We start from the raw sequence: 24669 nt of genomic DNA, 5'->3' as shown, positions 1-24669 counted from the left end.
CAGATGGTTTTCCTTCTTTGTGTTATGTAGCAAAAAAATGTCTAATAGATAAATAAGCTGTGATGTTGAAAAATGGGGCCTAATGCATGTGCTTAAATTGTTGTCACAGATTAGCCTGTGCAGTCCACACAGGCTAATCACGGACAACATTTTCCTCTTAAAGGTATTTTTCATTGAACAAATAATCCTCTTTATGAAAATCCAGTCTAGTCAATAAGTACCCTCCCTTATTAGCCTATGTGAATTTCACATGCTAATCTGGGACGACACTTTCTAACATCAGTTATACGCATATTGGCTAATGAAAATACATTTCTGGAAATGGAGTAAAGATTAAAGATATAAATTTACAGATAAGTAAAGCATTAGCCAACACTTTTCTTGTTTTAATACAAAATGACTTAATTGTTTTTACGTTCATGCTATTAAGGACAAGGAACCAATAAAATGCCAGATTAGAAATTCATGTTGTTGAAAACCTTCACAACCTGTCAAGAGGCATAGTTTGTTATAGATTGTAATATAATTTGTTACAAGTTCCTATCACCCACTGTGTTGTTGTTGTTTTTAGCAGAGCACCAGCATTGATATCAAGTTGACCCAGCAACCGCACAAGTCCCGCCTGCAAGAGACCCAGTCCAGAACCACCCTTCCCCGCCCCTGACTTCTAACTCCTCCCCCTTGACCTCCTGACTCAAAAAGTCAGCAGCGTTGAACAACTCCGTTCTGCAGGAAATTTTGAGCATAATTCTGTTCTGAACAAACGCAATGCCCACGTCCAGTTGTCCACACATAAGCCTGGGTAGTTTTGTTAAGCTAGAGTTCCGCGTGGGCCTGAAAGGGACGAGTGTTACAGACACGAAAAATGTTAAAGAAAAAAATAGCGGTAGTTATGGTTACGCTAACAGTCGTTTGTTGCTGTTGGACATCACAACAAATATCATGAAGAATAAAAAGTTCAATAACTTGTTCCAATCTTTATGGGACAAACAAAAATTGAACAGGAGAAAATCAAGGAACAATAAAAGCATAAGCTTTCCTATGGGATACTTCGACTGCTGTTGATAGTTTGGACAACAGTAGGGTTACGGACTGCCCCAAATTGTCCTCTCAGCGGCCAAAATATCATTATAGAACGGACTTTTGGCAATGTTACTAACAAAGAAAGGCAATAATGACTTGGTTGTGAATACCCAGAGCACGATACATCCATGCTGACAAAGAAAGGCGGTAATGACTTGGTTGTGAATACGCAGAGCGCGATACATCCATGCTGACACATAAAGGCAGTAATGACTTGGCTGTGAACACAGAACACAATATACCCATGCTGACACAAAAAGGCAGTAATGACTTGGCTGTGAAAACAGAGCACAATACATTCATGCTGAAACAGAAAGGCAGTCATGACTATGCTGTGAACACCCAGAGAACGATATATTGATGCTGACGCAGAAAAGCAGTAATGATTATGCTGTGAACACCCAGAGCAAGATATATCCATGCTGACACAGAAAGGCATTAATGAGTATGCAGTGAACACCCAGAGCAAGATATATCCATGCTGACACAGAAAGGCAGTAATGACTATGCTGTGAACAACCAGACCACAAAACATCCATGCTGACACAGAAAGGCAGTAATGACTTGGTTGTGAACACCCAGAGCAAGATATATCCATGCTGACACAGAAAGTTTGTAATGACTATGCTGTGAACACCCGGAGCACAATACATCCATGCTGACACAGAAAGGCAGTAATGACTTGGTTGTGAACACCCAGAGCACAATACATCCATGCTGACACAGAAAGGCAGTAATGACTTGGCTGTGAACACAGAACACAATACACCCATGCTGACACAAAAAGGCAGTAATGACTTGGCTGTGAAAACAGAGCACAATACATTCATGCTGAAACATAAAGGCAGTCATGACTATGCTGTGAACACCCAGAGAACGATATATTGATGCTGACGCAGAAAAGCAGTAATGATTATGCTGTGAACACCCAGAGCAAGATATATCCATGCTGACACAGAAAGGCATTAATGACTATGCAGTGAACACCCAGAGCAAGATATATCCATGCTGACACAGAAAGGCAGTAATGACTATGCTGTGAACAACCAGACCACAAAACATCCATGCTGACTCAGAAAGGCAGTAATGACTTGGTTGTGAACACCCAGAGCAAGATATATCCATGCTGACACAGAAAGGCAGTAATGATTGGCTGTGAACACAGAACACGATACACCCATGCTGACACAGAAAGGCAGTGATGACTTGGCTGTGAATACAGAACACGATACACCCATGCTGACACAGAAAGGCAGTAATGACTTGTCTGTGAACACAGAACACAATACATCCATGCTGACACAGAAAGGCAGTAATGACTTGGCTGTGAACACAGACCACAATACATCCATGCTGACACAGAAAGGCAGTTATGACTTGGTTGTGAACACAGAGCACAATACATCCTTGTTGACACAGAAAGGTAGTTATGACTTGGTTGTGAACACAGAGCACAATACATCCTTGTTGACACAGAAAGGTAGTTATGACTTTGCTGTGAACTCAGAGCACGATACATCCATGCTGACACAGAAAGGCAGTTATGACTTGGATGTAAATACCCAGAGCACAATACATCCATGCTGACACAGAAAGGCAGTAAAGACTTTGTTGTAAACATTAAGAAATCCATATATCCATGGGGTGTGCCACAGACGCAAATTACGCCCACTATTGTGAACAAGGTGCTTAAAGTGAACATGTTTGGTTTTGTTATGAGCACTTAGCACTCCGAGCCCAAAAGGCCTCGCATTGAATTGATGCAAGAAAAGGCTTTGAAAAATAACAGCAGTTTTGTTGTGTGGTCCAGTACGCCCTTTGACTTGCAACCTGAATAAAGCAGAACTCAAACTCTGCTCTTAGCAATATCAGCAAGATCAGCATGTCATCTTAGCTTCTTGAGCACAGGTGAGACCTTACAGTGTTAATTATTTTGTTGAAATTGGGGCCGAATTCTTATCTCAAAAAGTCTATATCAATGATTACTGGCTTAAGTTCTCAATTTATGGTTTCCCCGAAAGAAAAAGAATGTTTTGATAGGTTGCAACATTGAGTTAATCAGAACTCAAATTCAGCCCTTGGCAATATCAGCGAGGCCAGCATATCAGCTCAGCTTCTTGAGCTTCAGGTGAGATCATACAGTGTTATTCATTTTGTCGAAATCTTGGCTAAAATTGAGTCCCAGTCGTAATCTTAAACAGTTTATTTTTTCCATAATTACTGGCTAAAGTTCTCAATTCAAGGTTTGACCCTAAACAATGTTTTAATAGGCTACAAATTGAGTTTGTTTCCTTGTGCAGCTCTATAAGTTGAACCTAAGTGCAATTTATCTTGATAGCACTTATTCTCAATTTGTAAATTATGTTTAGCAAAAACTACAACCATTTTCCCAATTTAATTCAAAACACTATGATTTTTTGCGAATTGTCCCAGTCCAAAAATGGTTAAAATAAACTCTGCACAGAGCTAGCCCCTAGTTATAGCACATTTTAAAGGTTTTTATCAGAATAATGGCTTAAATATACCCCCCACAAACGTAGTTTAGGGGGGTATATAGGAGTGAACTTGTCTGTCGGTCAGTCTGTGGTTCGTATTAAGTGTCCGCTCTCTAATTCAAGTAGTTTTCATCCTATCTTCACCAAACTTGGTCAGAAGTTGTATCTACATGATGTCTAGGCCAAGTTCAAACATGGGCCTTGCCGGGTCAAAAACTAGGTCACGGGGTCACTTAGTGAGTTTTTAAACATTCAGCATGGTGTCCTCTCTCTTATTCAAGTAGTTTTCATCCGATCTTCACCAAATTTGGTCAAAAGTTTTATTGAGATGATCTTAAGGCCAAGTTAGAACATGGGCCTTTCTGGGTCAAAAACTAGGTCAAGGGGTCACTTAGTGCGTTTTAAAAATTAAGCATGGTGTCTGCTGTTTTTTGTGAAGACGACATGCAAAATATTATGTTTTAATGCGGTATGTGGGGGATATTCGTCACGTCTGTGACACAGCTCTAGTTTGCTTATTTCACTAAGTTTAATTACTATTTTGAACTCACATCTCTTGTTTCTTATTAAATGCCATACAGTTGTATTGTCTCACATTTAAAGTTGTTAAGTCTCAGGTATAAGTCAAAAACTTTCACATTTAAAGGTGTGCAGACTCACACTTAAATATGCAGATTGTAACATTTAAAGTTGTGTTGTCTCACATTTTAAGTTGCTGAGTATCACATTTAAAATTATGTAGTCTCACATTTAAAGTTCTATGGTCACACAATTAAAGGCGTACAGTCTCACATTCTAAATTGCTCAAGTAATGCCTGTTTTTGATTTACAAAAAATAAATATTACACCCTTCTACAAACCCGAAAATTCCAATTTCAAGTTGGTGCGCGTAAAACATTGATACTACGTTATTCTGAGTTCTTATTGGTGAAAAGTTAATTGCAATATTCTAACTATCAATTATAGGCACAATGTTTGGCATTTAAAAAAACAGGTCTGTAAAGTAAGGTGTTGCAAGGCTTATTCATGTGTCACTTAACAATCCAGTTTTAGTTTACTTTCCATTTCCTTTTCAGCAAACATGACAAACGTCATTGAAGTGAAAGTCGATGACAACCTCCTTCTTGCACAAATACTACAACTCGCTTAAGAAATTCAGCACGAAGACGTCTTGCGTCAGACTACCAAGCCTCCTATTAATATCTCCTCTCATGTTGGGTACATCAACACTTCCAACAGCAGAGCCTTGGTGAGTTGGACTTCCATCTCAGCATCGATGTCGCTTAGCAACAATTGGATGATGGGCGTCAACAAATTAGGCCGAAGAAGTCGCTCGAACTGAAACGATCTGATCCAACAGGTAGAGCAGGCATTGCGTGACACGTCTGTTAATGTGACTGACCTCGATATGTTGTTCTCGAATAATGTGAACCGTAGGCCTGGAGAGCAGTATGCGATTGACGCCATTCAACAACAGTTGTTGTTGGCAGTTCTCGAGTTTGGGTGGCAACTTCGGCGTCGGGACTCGCTCCATCTCTGTCTATGGCAAAGTCGCAGCAGCAGCAGCAACAAGAACAATAAGTAGTATCTTAGCGGTGTTCTGGGATATGGGGCTTCATGTATGTGCTTAAATTGTCATCCCAGATTAGCCTGTGCAGACTGCACATACATTAAGTCATATTAAATTGTCATCCCAGATTAGCCTGTGCAGACTGCACATACATTAAGTCCTATTAAAGTGTCATCCCAGATTAGCCTATGCAGACTGCACATACATTAAGCCCTATTAAAGTGTCATCCCAGTTTAGTCTGTGCAGACTGCACATACATTAAGTCCTATTAAATTGTCATCCCAGATTAGCCTGTGCAGTTTTTGTACCCCCACTAAACGAAGTTTAGGGGGGTATATAAGAGTGAGCTTGTCTTTTGGTCAGTCAGTCTGTCGGTCGGGCAGTCTGTCCGTGTCCGCTCTCTAATTCAAGTTGTTTTTATCCAATCTTGACCAAACTTGGTCAGAAGTTGTATCTAGATGATGTCTAGGTCAAGTTCGAATATGGGTCATGCCGGGTCAAAAACTAGGTCACGGGGTTACATACTGCGTTTTAAACATTGAACATGGTGTCCACTCTCTAACTCAAGTAGTTTTCATTTTTATTTGATCAATCATGGTAAATAAATATCAAATAAAAGTTTATCTTATATCAGATTTAATCATAGGTCAGGGCATAGTTTTGTCTATTGTTTGGCTAAATTTTTGCCTTACCCAAAGTTTCTCCTTGCAATAAAAAATCCGCTTTAATTTAATAGAACTATTAAATTTTATTCAATTTTCATAAAACAATTATTTAAATGTCTTTAGCACATTATGCAAGTATTCTCTTCATTTATTTTCAATATTTATTGAAATTCCAGGATTTTGTTTTAAAAGCCGGTTCCTACATTACCCCATGCAATCATAGATCGATAACCAGCTGAACAACAGGCTGTCTGGTCAGCTGGGCCCAGACTTCCAGTGACACTTCCTGGGCATGGGGATGATTGACTCTTGATCCAGGATCTTAGGGCAAGAGCTCTCGTGTTTGGGTTATATATTGATAGGGCATAGTTTTGTCTATTTGTCTGCTTAAATTCAGCCCCTAAACCAAATGTTTCTGCTTGCATAAAAATCCGTTTAATAGAATTGTTAACTATTATTTAATTTGAGTAATTATTAAAATGCCTTCAGCACATTATACACGTATTCTCTTCCAATTTGCAATATTTATTTAAATTCATGGATTTTGTTTTAAGAGTCGTTTCTTACAGGACTTCATAATAGCCGCCTTGTTGTATTGCCTTGAAAGGGCGCAGGGGGGTTGTATAGATTTGCCCTTGTCTGTAAATCTCTCTGTCCTTCCTTTCATCCTTTCTTACATCCGTCCCACTTTTTTATTGTTGCTCATAACTAAATAAATATTGGTTTCAGAGGTTTGAAATATGTGTGTATCAATTGTACATTTTATATAGTAGGTTATGTTTGTATCAAGTGTTTAGTGTATATCCCATTTGTATCAAGAGCCTTTATTACAGTGTATTTCATTTATTATTTAATCAAACAAAATTGATCGACTTCCAATATAACTGATACCATTTCAGAATGCATCCAATTATTTGGTATACAGGAACTCATTTGTGGGACGGTCCTTATCATCACAAGGTGAGGCCCAGAGAATGATGTTAACCAATTCCGACTCAGCCACTAAATCTCAATAGGTAAGTCCCCTTGCCATTGTAAAAGGGTTCACTGTGGCAAAGCATTCAGGAGACCCAGTCTTAATAGCCTAAGACTTAAGATGCATTCAGGCTTTAACACATAGGTAAAACCCAATGCAAACTGGGGTTTCCGCTCTTCATTTAATTGACCAGTTTATCTTATTTCAGATAAGGGGTTCAGCGACAAACGATTGTATCTTATATCGAAACGAGAAGAAAATAAATGCATTTTAAGTTTCAAGCTTAACAATCAAATTTGCATTTTAAATTGAACATATTATCAGGTACCAACATATCTCACTATTTAACTCTTCACGCGATCAGGATCTATTTGAAATATAAGTATGGGTTTTAAACTGCTATTGACACATTAGAGGACTCAGTGATGTTTGGAGCGTTGCAGAACATGAATGTTTCTTTTGTGGATATCATTATATCAACTTAAATGACCAATTATGACCTATCAACTCTGTGATTATAATTTTAATGGTAAACAAAAGCACATGATAGCAGTGGTGTTAGTAGCTTTATTGATTGCATCAAGAATTTCCCATATTGCTATTGCCCCCAGAAGACTCATAAGTGATATGTGTTGCAAATTAACACATTTAAAGATCTTTTTATGCCCCCCTTCGAAGATGAGTAGGTATATTGCTTTGCTCATGTCTGTCAGTCGGTCGGTCCACCAGGTGGTTTTCAGACGATAACTCAAGAACGTTTGGGCCTAGGATCATGAAACTTCATAGGTACATTGATCATGACTTGCAAATGACCCCTATAGATTTTGAGGTCACTATAGGTCAAAGGTCAAGGTCACGGTGACCCAAAATAGTAAAATGGTTTCCGGATTATAACTAAAAAACGCATTCGCCTAGGATCATGAAACTTCATGGGTAGATTGATCATGACTCGCAGATGACCCCTCTTGATTTTGAGGTCACTAGGTCAAAGGTCAAGGTCACAGTGACCCGAAATAGTAAAATGGTTTCCAGATGATAACTCAAGAACGCATACGCCTAGGATCATGAAACTTCATGGGTAAATTGATCATGACTCGCCAATGACCCCTATTGATTTTGAGGTCACTAGGTCAAAGGTCAAGGTCACGGTGACCCGAATTAGTAAATAGTAAAATGATTTTCGGATGATAATTCAAGAACGCATACGCCTAGGATCATGAAACTTCATAGGTAGATTGATCATGACTCGCAGATGACCCCTATTGATTTTGAGGTCACTAGGTCAAAGGTCACAGTGACCCGAAATAGTAAAATGATTTTTGGATGATAATTCAAGAACACATACGCCTAGGATCATGAAACTTCATAGGTAGATTGATCATGATTCGCAGATGACCTCTAAAGATTTTCAGGTCACTAGGTCAAAGGTCAAGGTCACGGTGACCCGAAATAGTAAAATGATTTTCGGATGATAACTCAAGAACGCATATGCCTAGGATCATGAAAATTCATAGGTACATTGATCATGACTTGCAGATAACCCCTATTGATTTTGAGGTCACTAGGTCAAAGGTCAAGGTCATGGTGACCCGAAATAGTAAAATGGTTTCCAGATGATAACTCAAGAACGCTTATGCCTAGGATCATGAAAATTCATAGGTACATTGATCATGACTTGCAGATAACCCCTATTGATTTTGAGGTCACTAGGTCAAAGGTCAAGGTCATGGTGACCCGAAATAGTAAAATGGTTTCCGGATGATAACTAAAGAACGCTTATGCCTAGGATCATGAAACTTCATAGGTACATTGATCATGACTCGCAGATGACCCCTGTCAATTTTGAGGTCACTAGGTCAAAGGTCAAGTTCACGGTGACCTGAAATAGTAAAATGGTTTCCGGATGATAACTGAAGAAGGCTCATTCCTAGGATCATGAAGCTTGATAGGTAGATTGATCATGACTCGCAGATGACCCCTATTGATTTTCAGGTCACTAGGTCAAAGGTCAAGGTCACGGTGACGTGAAATAGTAAAATTGTTTCTGGATGATAACTCAAGAACGCTTTTGGCTAGGATCATAAAACTTCATATGTACATTGATCATGACTGGCAGATGACCCCTATTGATTTTCAGGTCACTAGTTTTGATTTGCGACAATGTGTCTCCAGTTAAGAAAGTGCAATTATTCAAATATATTTGTGTAGACCTGTGAATAAGTCGAAAACGTTTTAATGACGCCACGAATTTCATGACGCCATCGTGTCATTGATTTTGTGAATGCTACTAAACATGTACAAATTATTATTATTCATAAAAGTTCATGAAAAGGAATAAACAAGAACGTGTAAAAACGCGCGTCTTAAAATGAAAAGATAGCGATATGTAAGATTGACAAGATAATCTGACTTAACTTCTGTTTTGGCAAGGCATCATCAATGGATACTTTATTTAAACTATGGCTGGCTGGCGGGCGGAACAAGCTTGTCTGGGCCATAACTATGTCGTTCATTGTCAGATTTTAAAATCATTTGGCACATTTGTTCACCATCATTGGACGGTGTGTCGCGCGAAATAATTACGTCGATATCTCCAAGGTCAAGGTCACACTTTGAGTTCAAAGGTCAAAAATGGCCATAAATGAGCTTGTCCTGGCCATAACTATGTCATTCATTGTGAGATTTTAAAATCATTTGGCACATTTGTTCACCATCATGGGACGGTGTGTCGCACGAAAGAATCACGTCAATATCTCCAATGTCAAGGTCGCCACGATTAAAAATAGATTTTTTTAAAAAACAAACTAACAAAGGGGGTTAATTTTGTTTGTTCATTTCAAAAGTTCAGTTTGAGGTTTCTCCTTTTATGAGATTTTTTTTTCACAATGAAAACCTGGTTTTGTGACAATTTTGTCCCTTGTTTTAATTAGATTCAAAATCTTATAATGAAGAGTAAATTAATTTTCTGGAATGACTATATCACTGATGAGCTGATAAGCATCTTGTCTGCTGGGGTTGCTATATATAGTATTTAAATTTACAGGATTGAACTTAACCTTAAGACCACATTCAGATTTAAACAGATACAATTAAAATAGGTAAGTCAATATCAGTTTAGTTTAAACTTTAGTGATATGGCAAACATAATTGATTTACCCAAGTCTGTCTGTCAAACTTGACTTTACGTTCACACTCCAGTAACGATAATTGCCTGATCTTCATCAAACTTGGTTATAATGTTAACCTCAATTAAATCAAAGTGAGAACATGGGCCAATGATCTTCAAAAAAGGTTAATATGTCAAATTAAAGAAAATCTAGGTCAAATTTTGATTTGATCTTCATCAAACTTGCTTACCTTAATAATATTGAGGACAATTTCGATTATGGGTCACTTGACTTCAAGAGCTAGGTCACAAGGTGAAATTAAAGTAAAAGGCTTGTCTGCACTCTGGACAGTGGTCGCAATTTTGGTCTGATCTTCATCAATCTTGGTCTAAATGTTTATCCCAATACTATCAAATATTGATCTGATATTTATTAAACTTGGTCAAAATGTTTATCTATGAAATTTGTATTAAACACTCAGATAGTATAGCTGTTGTTGGAAAAAATAACTCTTTTTATAAGACCAGCTCTAGTTTTGAGCTTCCATTCAGTATTCTGTACCTCATTGTCAGCAAAAAAAAGGTGAAAAGATTTACCAGTAGGAAATTTGAAACACCAGCTGTAGTTAAAAAAACAATGCTATAAACGTCTGCAGGAGCAGTGACACTGGCCTCGCAGATATTCCCTCAAAATCGAATGAAAATAATCTTGTTCCAAGTTCCAACTGTTACTGAAACAACTCAATCTGTATAGACTCGAACCGAATTAGAATTCAACCATCCATGAGACTTTTTCATACCTCCGTGGACCTCGTGAAATTCGTCGTGTTTTATAATTTCATTGCTAAATTATTTGTTTTTGTGTCAACCTAAGCAGTGTTTGGTTACTTTCGGCAAAGTCATGTCAATGTTAACACAATGGCATTCATCAAAAATGCTAACAAAAACAATACACATTAAAACAAATTAGAAAATACAGTTTACGTTCACTTTGTGTTGTAGTTATAAGAGTTAAATAGTAGTTTTTAAAACATATATGAGCCTTGCCCAGGTTTTATGCATGTGTGTATTGAGTTGTCTCTGCCTAGCAGTCCGCAAAAGCAAGTCAGGGACACCACATATCGCCTAAACAGGATTTTAATTAAAAAAATACTTCCTTTTAACGAAAAATTCAATAAAAGCGAAAAGTGTTGTCCATGATTACCCTTTTTTGCAGCAAGTCTCCTGAATTATAGAAAAACCTGTGATAGCTTTATGTGGGCTGTTGGGTAGCTGGCGTCACCTATAACCTCTACTCTCAAGACAATTTAAACTGGATCATCATGAAAATTGTCCATATTGTGGGCGGTGTTAATATTTTGTACAAGTTAAGTAACCAGACAGATCACCTGCAGCATTTCAAAAATATGTTCTTGTTTACTGAAGACACATTGACCGTTAAACATGTCTGACATTGAACTCATGATCAATGTACCCAGTCTTATGAACGGGTGTATTTGATTGACATTCTTATTTTTCATTTCATTGGTGTATGACCATTATGAAAAAATGCTACTTTACTAAGCATTAATTTCATCAGAATTTATGTGATAATTGTAATGTTCTTGACATTGCATACAGGTTTAAGTGTGCTGCTCAAATTGCAAACTGTGTAATGCTTTGTTGAGCTTGTCCTGTGTCTAACTTCATTTCACATGATGACTTGCCTTAAGTAAAAGACATTGTAGTTATGAATAGAATGATCTCCTGCTGATGCAACTAGAGTTTCACTGTGTTGACATATTATTTTACAGGACAACTTGTCAATGAACAAGGAACCCTTTTCTGAAAATCTCACCCAGCTAATGAACTGTGCGAATGCGCCAAACGCTTACCCTTCAGATAAATGTGAATACAGGCCAAAGGTCAAATTGGTACCAACTGGGCAGCATCCTCAGTCATGTGGGCAGGTTCATGATGCACCATTGTCTCAATATATCTATGAACATCCCAATCTCACAATAAAAGTACAGCAACTTGACCTGCAAGGTGGGGATGTTAAACAATTATAATTAAATCCCACAAATCAAGGAGAGGTTATTGTGTAAGTTGTTTAGTCAGAGATGCGTTTTGTCTGCGTATAGTGTAAAAAGATGTGTATCAAACCCCATCTACAGTTTTTTCAAGGCATTTGATTGGAACTTCAATTGTTTGAATCAGTTGCACCGTGGTTAAGTGGTCATTTTGTGACAAAACTCTATGTTTTCATTGGCGAAGTCTTTATTTTTCATTGTAATGATTCACTGTCTCTGTATCTCACCAAACATGGGAAATCAGGAGCTGTCTAAGTTATATTCTATTCAGGGTTATGACTACATTTCGCCCAAAGTTGCGCTGTAACTTATATTATATTCAGGGTTATAACTAACATAGTACCAACAGTTGCGCAAAGTTGTTAAAATAGTTGTGTCTAAAAAGCAAAGAAAGCATAGTAATTTGTATCACTTGCAATCAATCATGTTCATAAAGGAACCTTCGTGAAATATTATGCTGCATTATGACAAATTCCCCAGTATGTATGTCTTTCAGTTGTATGTTTTCAGTGTCTGGCAATATCCTAGCAACCAACCCACGTGGACACAGCAGCAAAAATAGAATCAGCTGCAGTCTAGTACGCTGTCTGCTATGTTTGAGCTACCTAGTCATAGCAGTTTGTTGCAACTTTGACACACTATGAATGGTTTTAATAAAACCTAAGGAGTTATAGAGCATAATTGTTGATTCATGTGTAAGATCGTAATTATAATGCACTTAAATGAACAATACGGATGCATTGGCATGACAGCCAATACACGTATTAATGCACACACTTAAATATGACTTAATCTTATCTTAATAATTTATTTTATCTAAAGCATTTGCTTCAAAACATAGTTACAATGTAAGCATATATTGATATATTTGACTTTGCTGTGATTTATTGTTTGATTTTAATCACTCTGCCACTCTTTCTCTATCCAGGTTGAGCATCCTAGGGTGCCTAGCAATGAAATCCTCCACTATGACCTTGTCCTTACCCCAGCACTCACCTGGTGGTCAGGTTGGAGGTCACATCGGCCTGGTTGGTCATGGCAGTAAGAAAGTTTAAGATTTTTACAGAACATGTTCACCATTTTATTAGCAGTTTTACTGACCCAAATGACATAATTAAATCCCATTTATAAGTGGCAAGATATTTAAATAAACAAACATATAATAACATCTAATTGAACCCATATATTGCATTACGTATTTTATTGTATTACAACATGCTTAAAATGTAATCCCAATTTAAAAAAAAACACAAGAATACATTCTGTTTTTACTTTCGGAACTGTATATAATACTTATTTTAGGATATTACACAAAATCCTGTACTGCTGTTTAAATAATGTTTGTAAAAATACATTGAAATCTTTATAAACCCCGCATAAAAAATTGATTGCACAGTTAAACTTACATTTATATTGCTTGTTTATTGGAGAAAAAAATGAACTTGTGACCTCGAAACTCATTCAATTATATTGTTAACCTTCTTCACTTGTGAAATAAAGATTGGTCACGCACCCAATAACACAACGTTAGATTTCTATTTATTAAGCTTGATTGCATTGAACATCTTAAACAATAGGACTAGCTATCGAATTCTGTAACGTTGTTACCACAATTAGGCTTAAGTCATATATTTTAACTTATGCTTGTTTTTTGAAAGTTCATTGCGTTTTTTGAGAGACTATCAAGTGTGTTGCCAGGGTTAAACCCGCATTTTAATCCTTGACAATTTTTATAAAATGCTTGTAAAATCTTTAAAATTGTTGTCGTGTTTTACACATGAAATGCTTATTTCCAGAAATCTGGATAGCAGAGCGTTGAGTTTGGTCTGGAAGCATTTGCTGTCACAGCTCCATGGTGCAGGACCATCAGTCTAAGAACATCTTGCAGAGTGATCCTTTGGTGAGTTGTTAAGTAATGTGCATGCTTAATAAACATCTTGAGAGCGATCCTTTGGTGAGTTGTTAAGTAATGTGCATGCTTAATAAACATCTTGCAGAGCGATCCTTTGGTGAGTTGTTAAGTAATGTGCATGCTTTATAAACATCTTGCAGAGCGATCCTTTGGTCAGTTGTTAAGTAATGTGCATGCTTAATAAACATCTTGAGAGCGATCCTTTGGTGAGTTGTTAAGTAATGTGCATGCTTTATAAACATCTTGAGAGCGATCCTTTGGTGAGTTGTTAAGTAATGTGCATGCTTTATAAACATCTTGAGAGCGATCCTTTGGTCAGTTGTTAAGTAATGTGCATGCTTTATAAACATCTTGCAGAGCGATCCTTTGGTGAGTTGTTAAGTAATGTGCATGCTTTATAAACATCTTGAGAGCGATCCTTTGGTCAGTTGTTAAGTAATGTGCATGCTTTATAAACATCTTGAGAGCGATCCTTTGGTGAGTTGTTAAGTAATGTGCATGCTTTATAAACATCTTGAGAGCGATCCCTTGGTGAGTTGTTAAGTAATGTGCATGCTTTATAAACATCTTGAGAGCGATCCTTTGGTCAGTTGTTAAGTAATGTGCATGCTTTATAAACATCTTGAGAGCGATCCTTTGGTCAGTTGTTAAGTAATGTGCATGCTTAATAAACATCTTGAGAGCGATCCTTTGGTCAGTTGTTAAGTAATGTGCATGCTTAATAAACATCTTGAGAGCGATCCTTTGGTGAGTTGTTAAGTAATGTGCATGCTTTATAAACATCTTGCAGAGCGATCCTTTGGTGAGTTGTTAAGTAATGTGCATGCTTTATAAACATCTTGCAGAGCGATCCTTTGGTGCGTTGTTAAGTAATGTGCATGCTTTATAAACATCTTGAGAGCGATCCTTTGGTGAGTTGTTAAGTAATGTGCATGCTTTATAAACATCTTGAGAGCGATCCTTTGGTGAGTTGTTAAGTAATGTGCATGCTTTATAAACATCTTGCAGAGCGATCCTTTGGTGAGTTGTTAAGTAATGTGCATGCTTTATAAACATCATGAGAGCGATCCTTTGGTGAGTTGTTAAGTAATGTGCATGCTTTATAAACATCTTGAGAGCGATCCCTTGGTGAGTTGTTAAGTAATGTGCTTGCTTTATAAACATCTTGCAGAGCGATCCTTTGGTGAGTTGTTAAGTAATGTGCATGCTTTATAAACATCTTGAGAGCGATCCTTTGGTGAGTTGTTAAGTAATGTGCATGCTTTATAAACATCATGAGAGCGATCCTTTGGTGAGTTGTTAAGTTATGTGCATGCTTTATAAACATCTTGAGAGCGATCCCTTGGTGAGTTGTTAAGTAATGTGCATGCTTTATAAACATCATGAGAGCGATCCTTTGGTGAGTTGTTAAGTTATGTGCATGCTTTATAAACATCTTGAGAGCGATCCTTTGGTCAGTTGTTAAGTAATGTGCATGCTTTATAAACATCTTGCAGAGCGATCCTTTGGTGCGTTGTTAAGTAATGTGCATGCTTTATAAACATCTTGCAGAGCGATCCTTTGGTGAGTTGTTAAGTAATGTGCATGCTTTATAAACATCTTGAGAGCGATCCTTTGGTGAGTTGTTAAGTAATGTGCATGCTTAATAAACATCTTGCAGAGCGATCCTTTGGTCAGTTGTTAAGTAATGAGCATGCTTTATAAACATCTTGCAGAGCAATCCTTTGGTGAGTTTTTTTAGTAATGTGCATGCTTTTTTGCATGCCCCCAAGTTCAGAGATGTGTGGGTGCATGTAGATTCACCCTTTTCTGTCCATACATCCATCAAACTGTCAGATGTGTGTATCTAGTCTAACATCGAAAATAATTGCTTCTTGTGTGATGAAACTTTTTTGGTTCATTTTTCATTGACATTAGTAGAGTTTTAAAATAAAAGTAAAACGTGGGTGCATGTAGGCAAACCATTTTACCTACTTCACACAAATCATTTGAGTTTTCTCAGAAATAACTCTTGCTAAATGCATGTTTTGGGGCAATCAGCAAGAAGGCCCTCACCATAATAGTTTGGTACTATTTTTCTTATTGCAAAAAAGCATTTTATCAAATATCCCAAAGTATTTGGTAAGAAAGCGAGTATCCTTTACCATAATTTATGAATATTAATTGTTATTTTATCAATAGTCTCAGGACTAGCATTTCTTTTATGGATTCAAATCAGATAAGTTGTAACACGCAATGGGAGTATGTGCGTGTTCTTGTTTGTTTTAATCAGTATCAAACATATAATGTAATAATGACATTTACAGTCACGAGTCTTTCTATTTTCAGATGCCAATTGACACAATCAAACACCAATCCCCAACCCCAAACACAGCCTGTTGTAGCAGCTGTTACCATATTGACCCAGGTCAACCCTAAGAAGCTTGGATACAGATACTGTTTTATAAATGCTAGTCTCTTCGTACTTCGTGGTCTGTTAAGCACTAACTCTAACAAGTCTCTTCTTTGAATTGTGTGGCGGGTGGACAATGAATTACCTTGTTAAGATTGAAATGGCAGAATGACAAATCACAACAATTTCAGTGGAAAGCCAGAAAGTCATGTGGCCAGCCACGTTTTTTATTTGACCAGTCAAGGTGTGTTATGTGACCAGTCAAGGTGTGTTATTTGACCAGTCATGGTGTGTTATGTGACCAGTCAAGGTGTGTTATGTGGCCAGTCAAGGTGTCTTATGTGACCAGTCAAGATGTGTTATGTGACCAGTCAAGGTGTGTTATGTGACCAGCCAAGATGTGTTCAAAGAAAAACATTATTACATGTATCATGAGAACTATGATGCTGTCAGTCATTAAATGTTAAAGGCTTTGGTTAAATATAGTATGTAAAGTTGTATTATAAGCACACATATTACTTCATCTGTATTATGAAACTTTCACTACAGATTTTGATACTGATTATGATAAATGCATGGGAAAAAATACCCTAGATTTTTTGTAAATGACTTTAAGATTGTCAAATCTGTTCAAATGATGCAGGTCACTTGAGCAAAATTGGGGAAAAGGCATTAATTGCATGTAATAAGGCAGTTTCAGGTTTATAAGCTTTTACAAGTAATAAAAATGTGCTTTTTAAAAGAATTGTTCAGAAAGGTTGAATTTTTAACGCTTCAGTTTTGATCGGTCTATTCATTTTCTGAATACAATACTCAACAGTTTACTCTATCAGGTCGCTTTTTTATCGAGAATCTTGCTTATTGTCGTACTTTTTCAAGAGAATATTTACAAATTGTTGGCAAAATTGTCAATTCTGTATTTACTACCATTACTTTGTTGAATTGAATGGATATGGTTTGTTACTGAAGTAGAAAATGACCCTTGCGTTATTTGAGATCCTTTAAATGAAAATGAGAAATTAAACAAAGAGTTAATAAATTAGTGTTATGAATCGTTGCAAACGTTATTATTGTTAATTTGTGTTCATAGATCATATGCTTGCATACTCATAAGTGTTCACATTCGTTGTTGGATAATATAACTTATTATGCTTTATTTTTTTGTATACACATTTAGAGCACCAGATTGTATCATCTTGAATCAGTGAGTAACTTAACCTAAATTTCTTGATCACTGTATGTGGGTATATTATGCCATCTATATATAGATCACCTGCAAACAATTGTATCTTTGATGTAAATTTTTCATTTATTTTCGTCATGTTTATTAGAAAAAGTCACTTTGTTCATTCATTTGTACAAACCATTACTATTAAAATACATTAATTGTGTGATTGCTTATGTTTGTATTAAAGAGTTTCAGTAATGCAGCATAACATATTTCAAAGAGACAAATATACATAGTGATATAGAAACACCTTGTTATATTCTATTTGCTAAAAATAAATTTGATAACAACTTAAAATGTGTTTACTTTTAGTTTTTATTATCTTAAGAAAAATTCATACCTCGATATTTGAAATCAGTCACTTACAAATAAAGGTGGATCAAAGTCATATGTTAACAGCTGTCAAGAATACAATTGTCTCTATTGGTAATATATGAGAGCAATATTATTTGCTAAAGAAATACGTGTCCTTTGATAGATGATATCTGTGTACACAACTGAACATAACAAAGTAAACACATACAGAATTTCAAGTAAAGTAAAAGTCTACAAGGATTTTGTGGAATAAACCAATTAAAAATATAGGCAAAATGCATCAACATTGACATTTATTAAAATCTATTAAATTTGGATGATTATTCAGTGCGTAAAATTATGTAATTGTTAGAAGTGAATGTTCTGCCTAAAATTAATCTTTATGACATATTTATATTTCAACGATGATATTATATGTGTACTTGTATTATAGTTGATTTATAGTTTATAATGAATAGTAAAATTGTTCTAGTTTTATCACAGTTTGTTACACGTTGAACCTTCCACATAAGATATCAGTGGAGCGCCTTCACAGGGGCCAGTGGCTAAGGTGTGGCTGTTTATGTTAAGCTTTTATTGAATGCATGAAACATATTTGTTTTGTTGTTTAACAGCTGAAAATTACTTTGTGTTTTAAAATTGTTTGACATGCTTTATGTATACCATATTGATATATAGAACACACAATAAACATTTTGCGATAATTTGTATGTTTTTTTTTTGTCTATCCGTCCCTCCGTTAGTCGGCCATATCACTTGTCGACCATGATGACCCTTAACAATTTGAAGAACTGTTCCATACAGAGAAATCACATAATGCACATGGTGATAAATCTTCATGCACTATACCACCTTTTGACTTTAGAAACAAAATAACGACGGGATATGCAGGCTTGTCGTTTGTTGTAATAAACGAGCTAAAACCCATTGTTTCCTTATCATTCTGCCTGCGATTTAAGTGTTAGCTTCCACCAATGTTTACCATCACGAGACAGAGTTTGGCTTGTTCTCTTCTCAAATTTGTAAGTCACACTCAAGAGTTCAAATTCAAGTCAAAACTATTACTTCATTATCATTGTGCATTTTTTTATTACCATGTCAGATATATTTATCATGCGGAGATGTGTATATGACCCTTGTCCCCAGCCCAAAAGTTGCTTGTCAAATGAGCAATATTTAGCGTGTCCAGTGTGCAACTTAATTATTCCTCATGAACTTTCAAAGTAACTCGCACTAACTGTTCAAAATCTGGTGATGGCAAAGACTTACCAATATACATTGAAAAGTCTTTGGTGATGGCATGTCATGCATTAATCCTGTGCCCCTTGCGAACAGATCAATGTCACACTAAGTGATGTGCGATTGGTCATTGTCGTCTTGGGTACTACTTACATGTACCCCGGGTACTTTTAAAGTAACATTACTACTCAAAATCAACGGCCACTTTGTACAATATTTCGTTAAATAAAGTTAAACAATTAAAAACCATTGTTCCTTATGACAATTGCCGAAATTTAAACGCCAGGTGTAGTCTAGTAAAATAGATGTGTGTGGATACAAAATGCTCGTTTTTATTATGGTTTTATTATGGTACCATTATAGTGTTCGTGTGTCGTATGAATAGATATATTCGCAGGAAATTAGCATGGAATTTATTGTGGCCACAAATAAATAAAAACTAGTATTTTGTATCTACAAAAATCTATTTAATCATACCACATCTAGCGTTGACATTGTGGCTATTGCTATAAGGAACGCTGATTGTATAGGTGTTTACTTCATTTTACGAAACACTTTATGAAACTTTCTTTGATTTTGAGCGTTATAGAGACTTTAAGTATACTTACATGTAAACCGAGTACGGTAAATATACTAAAACGTACCCGATGATTTAACACTTAATCGGTCGTTGTCGGCTTTTAAAAAAAAATAAGTATGTTCACTTTCATGTCAATTTTCTGTGTAAAGGCCTTTATATTATCCGAACTCATAATCAAAAAGCATGTTGATGTAGTTTTTTGTTTGTTTAAGATAAACAATATCGTTTTAAGTCAATCGGTAGCGCGTTTTACGACATGGGATTTTGGGCGGGAATACAACTCGAATATCAACCGGGTACATTTAAGTATGTTTACCTTACCCGGGGTACATGTAACAAGAAATATCTTTAAAAAAGATATACGGCGTAAATAGTTTAATGAATGAGATCAAGTATAGCGAATGTCTTTTTCTGTGCAGTTCTTAGCTGCATCACACGCAGTACGGGATGTTACGGGGAGTTTTCGCGGCTTATTTTACATTATAACATATTGCTGGTCATAAACCTATAGATACAAAACAGAAAACCAAAAGAAGAATGGAAGTGAAATTTAAACATATGAGTCAACCGGCCACACGAGAAGTATCCGTATTTATAGGCGCGTTCTTCGAACAAACCTGTTTTAGTGGTTTGTCGGGCATTGCTATTTGATTCGATTATTAACAGTATCAATTATCATCGTGCTAATGCTTAAAGTGATATTATGGGCATTTTGCACTGTTGAATTGAGCTGAAAAGAATTAACAGGTCAAAATAGTTAGTTAAAATGTGGTTACTGATTAATTATCTGCAACTCACCTTGCTACCAGTTGTTTATAAAAATATATTTTATATTCGATATTCTTACGTGACCCACCCAGTCCTGTAAGCTGAAATGATCCGTAAAACAATTTCGTGTCTTTGTGTCGTATGAACAAATCTGCACTAAAACTAAATTTAGGTTCAACTAGTAAACGCATGATCAGTTGTCAAACGAAAGTACGGTTGATATTCAAATGCATTATTTTTCTCTTTCTGGTATATTGTTTTAGTATGATGATGCTGCATTAATTAATATAAGTGTACATGAAGTAGAAACATCAAAAATAATCAACGGTTGCGATAGACACCTATAAACTGTTACATGCTCATAATATCACTTTAGTACATTAGGCAATATGGACGAATAATTATTGTTAAATTTATCAACAATAATATTTATCATTGTATTGTTGAAAACACATTAAGAATCTATTATTTACATACCATAATTATATTGCTGAATATCTTCAGTTAACATATTTCTGGTCTAAAGAAAATTCCAGGTCACCTAGTTCACGGATAGCGTCTTTATTATATAACGATTATTTTACTGGCCGCCAACTCCGGTGATGACCTGTATATAAACTCTGAATGTCCGCGAATTGACCCGATATACCTCGCGGGTTGAAATGCAATGCTTTAAAGTGAGGCCTCGCTTCCATTGCTCTTTATACTTTTACATGTTAACATGTTGACAGGAATAAGGAAGTAAGTACTAAATATGAGAACATAGCCTTTTAAGTATAAACGCTCTTGCGCTGGTAATACTCTGAAAATAAAAGGTGTACGCACAAACTGTATTGATGTCGAGAATTGAGTGTAAAACTGTTCTATCTATTAAGCCTTTTCATTCGAGATAAAATTGTTTCATACAGTAAAACAGTTTTACAAAGACGCGGATATGTTTCCAATGTTCTGGTGGTATACTCAAATCAGCCAATGGAATAAATGAAGTGTATTCATTCGTACCTAGCCGCGGGAAATTGTATTGGAATTTTATTGGACACTTACAAAGGTCAAGCTAAGGTGAAAAGCTGGCTTATGCAGCTTACGCCGAAAAATACTTAAGAGTACCTGGGGTACATGTAACTAGTACCCAAACCGACAATGGCCATTCGAGCCTTAGTGATAGAAATGTCAAACATGGGCTTCCTGCAGTTTGTTGAATAATTACACGAATTGTTGGCCATGTGATTTACATGTTACCGGCTATCATCTAGCACTTATATCTGCTCATCATTCGTACCACTCTTTGTTATGTATTGTTTGGTATTTATAGTTAAAACCAATAATTTTGGAATTTTTCTAAGGAAACATAAGCGAGCATTATGTTACAATATCTTAAGGGGACAGTTTCACATATTTTTACATGTATTGAAGTTTGTCATTAAAAGCTTTATATTGCTAAATGCAAACATTGATTTTAAAAGCTCCAGTTAAAGACTAGAAAAAAAAAGCAAAAATAGAAAAACAGTATTTCACTTACGTATATCGTTTGGGTGCATACATCTTTATCCCTTCCACTAAGTAAGTTTAACACTTTCCCTTTTAATTGATAACATATGTTTGTATGTTTTCCAATTTATTGACAAAAACGATACAAACGCTATTGATCTACCTATCTAGAAACAAATTGTCAAAAGTTTTGTTTAATTTGTTTAACTATATTGAATACTATCTTTATTAATATACCACATTTTATTTGCTGCCTCATTTGTCTGCGAACGAGTCCCATTAAGCAGGGACAAAGTATTGAGTCTTCGATTTAGTTCTTTTATCAATGTTGGCCCATGCGTTTTAAGTTAAGACCGTTAACTGTTCAAGTTCATTTGTGCATGGCAGGCACACATGGAAGTGTGGCGCTTCTGGTTTCGGTGGCTCTTGTTCTGTGGTCCCTCCGGAACCACTCTAAAGAACCTCGTTCCCGGACGCGCAGCAGACGGCGCTTCATCCTGGATATGGCCGAAAGTCTGGTACTCACACCCAGCATACCTCGTTGTCGCACTGCAAATCGCCGGCTCCAGGCTGCATCGGCTCGACGTGGTAAACTGGGATAAATCATTTGAAACATTCTAAAAGTAGTGCGTTTGACCAGCGCGATGATAGCGCGGAGAGACTTGTGTCCCCCTGCTCCAAGTTGTTTGGGCATGTAGGACGCAAAACGCGTGGACAAACTTATTTGTAAGGGAGGGATATGAGGCGAGTAGTGGGCGAGTAAGAAACCAGACGCGGTGACGTAATTGAGTGTTAGAAAAGTTAGCGATGGGAATAGGGGCGAGTAGGTTGCGAGTGGTACACCGGGCGCGGAGACATAATTCAATGTAAGGGGAGGGAGATGGGGGAGGGTTACATAAAAGGAAGTAAAATATAAAGTTACAGATAACGCATTGCAGTTGTTGAATTTTAAACTTAAAATACACTAATGAGAAAAATGCGCTAAACACAACATCTTAAAAGTTGCGCTAACATTTTAACAATTAAATGCTGTAAAACAGCATATTGTCACAAATATACATTATAATTAGTCGATGGTTTAGCCAGTCGCATTTGCGACAATATAGAGAGAATGTTTTCGTCTTCCAAACCTTTCTATGCACATAATTACTGTTGTTGTTAATTCAAGATATCTATAATATATTGTCCATAAGATAATTAGTTGTATGGCTTTTTAGTTAGCCCATTGACCCCCATTAAACATGTTAAGCTGTATCACTTTGTGCGAGGTCAATAAGAATCCGTTTTATGAATTTATTTACTCCAGCATACAACGCAATAACATGACACACGCTAGCCTTACTGTTATAACGTTACTCACTGAGGACAGATTGGAGCTAGCGGACCGTCGTTAGGCATGAACGTAGCGTTACAATACGGGAAGCTCGGCTCTGAGTCTATTGATAGATCTTCCACGAGGAATGTTGACCGCTTAATTCTCGTTCTTGTTAATGTTCTTCAGTGCACGTTTCATTTTGTATATGAAGGTCTCAATACATTTGCGGTTAAGAAGCTGATTAGATAGTACAACGCCTTATGATATCACTTTTTCTTGTTAATTTGATGTCCGGAATCACTTAGAATGATTATATGCGATAGGACAGTTTTATAACTAGTTTTTGTGTGCAGGGTCGCCGCACGCGCAGTGTTTAGATTTGTATGAGCTGTTATTTACACGGGCGAGTGAATATCTACCGCTAATTACAGATTGTTGGATGTTAAACGAGGAGTGCTAATCGCCTTAATCCGAATTATTATTAAATGGGGGCACTATATACATATATATAGTCTATTCTTACGCTTAAATGACGGAACGGTATTGAGTATCAATTAGGGACCCTGTTTTGCGAGCTTTGTAAACTGTTGTTTTCACACGGTATATCCAAAGGAATTGTTAAAAAATTATATTATAATTAGCACTGATGATTATTATTAGTTCAAGGCGAGGAAGATAGAAGGTAATCCAAATAAAGCAGATCTAAAGTCAAATTCGGATCCTGGGGAGAATCACTAGTATACAAATAACTAAAACTTAGGGACCCTGGTTTGCGAGCTTAGTAAACTGTTGTTTTAATACGTTATTTCCAAAGGAATGTTTAATTATCATTTGTTATTATGATTAGTATTAGTTCGAGATGAGGAAGATAGCAGATAATCCTAATAAATCAAACCCAAAGTCAAATTTGAATACTGGGGATAATGACTAGTATAATCAAAGCGCTGAAGGCACTGAAGATTTTCGCTATTGCATAATTCAACACGCAATTCAATGAATGTGCATAAAATGTCATCCCATTTAACCTTGTCTATTTGGGACGACACTCCGTCTAATCTTGATTACCGCTAAAAGGAGACTTCATTTAAACGAACATTAGAATAAAATCGGAGAGTCCTTTCTGATTAGCGTGTGCGGACTGCACATGCTAATATTGGACGACAATTTATACGTCTTCTTTAAGCGCCATTTTCCAAGAGCTCGGCTCTTTGTTGTTGTTTTAAATAATATACTCGGCTTCTCTGCTGGCGTAATTACGACGAAAGGAAACTGTTTGTCTATCACTCTGGGCGTCTGGGCGGAATGCCAATCTTAGCCGGCCGATACACTCCCGCTTCTTGTGGTGTTCCGAAAAGAATAATGAAGCGCTGAATTATTCATATCTCTGTCAATGACAAATGTCGTATAAAAAATAATTATCAGGTAAATAATCAGTTGTGATATTACTAAATCGTTCATCTTGTT

The 24669-nt window shown here is 36.4% G+C and overlaps 1 protein-coding gene and 1 long non-coding RNA gene across 2 annotated transcripts in view; both read left to right on the top strand.

The window, feature by feature from the left end:
• The first annotated feature begins 4947 nt into the window (after positions 1 to 4947).
• On the top strand, positions 4948 to 13871 carry LOC127864297 (uncharacterized). The gene is made up of 3 exons (XR_008041687.1): positions 4948 to 6830; positions 12897 to 13009; positions 13765 to 13871. It is a non-coding gene; the product is annotated as an uncharacterized LOC127864297 (long non-coding RNA).
• An 8399-nt stretch (positions 13872 to 22270) lies between these two features.
• The window catches only part of LOC127865159 (uncharacterized), a 31861-nt gene continuing 29462 nt past the window's right edge, over positions 22271 to 24669 (top strand). Inside the window, exon 1 of the mRNA XM_052405067.1 lies at positions 22271 to 22478. Coding sequence (XP_052261027.1) covers positions 22271 to 22478 — 208 coding nt within the window. The remainder of the gene's footprint in view (positions 22479 to 24669) is intronic.

This window comes from Dreissena polymorpha, chromosome 1 (genome assembly GCF_020536995.1).
Source record: "Dreissena polymorpha isolate Duluth1 chromosome 1, UMN_Dpol_1.0, whole genome shotgun sequence".
Taxonomy (NCBI): Eukaryota; Metazoa; Mollusca; class Bivalvia; order Myida; family Dreissenidae; genus Dreissena; species Dreissena polymorpha.
This window is presented reverse-complemented; position numbering and strand designations above follow the sequence as displayed.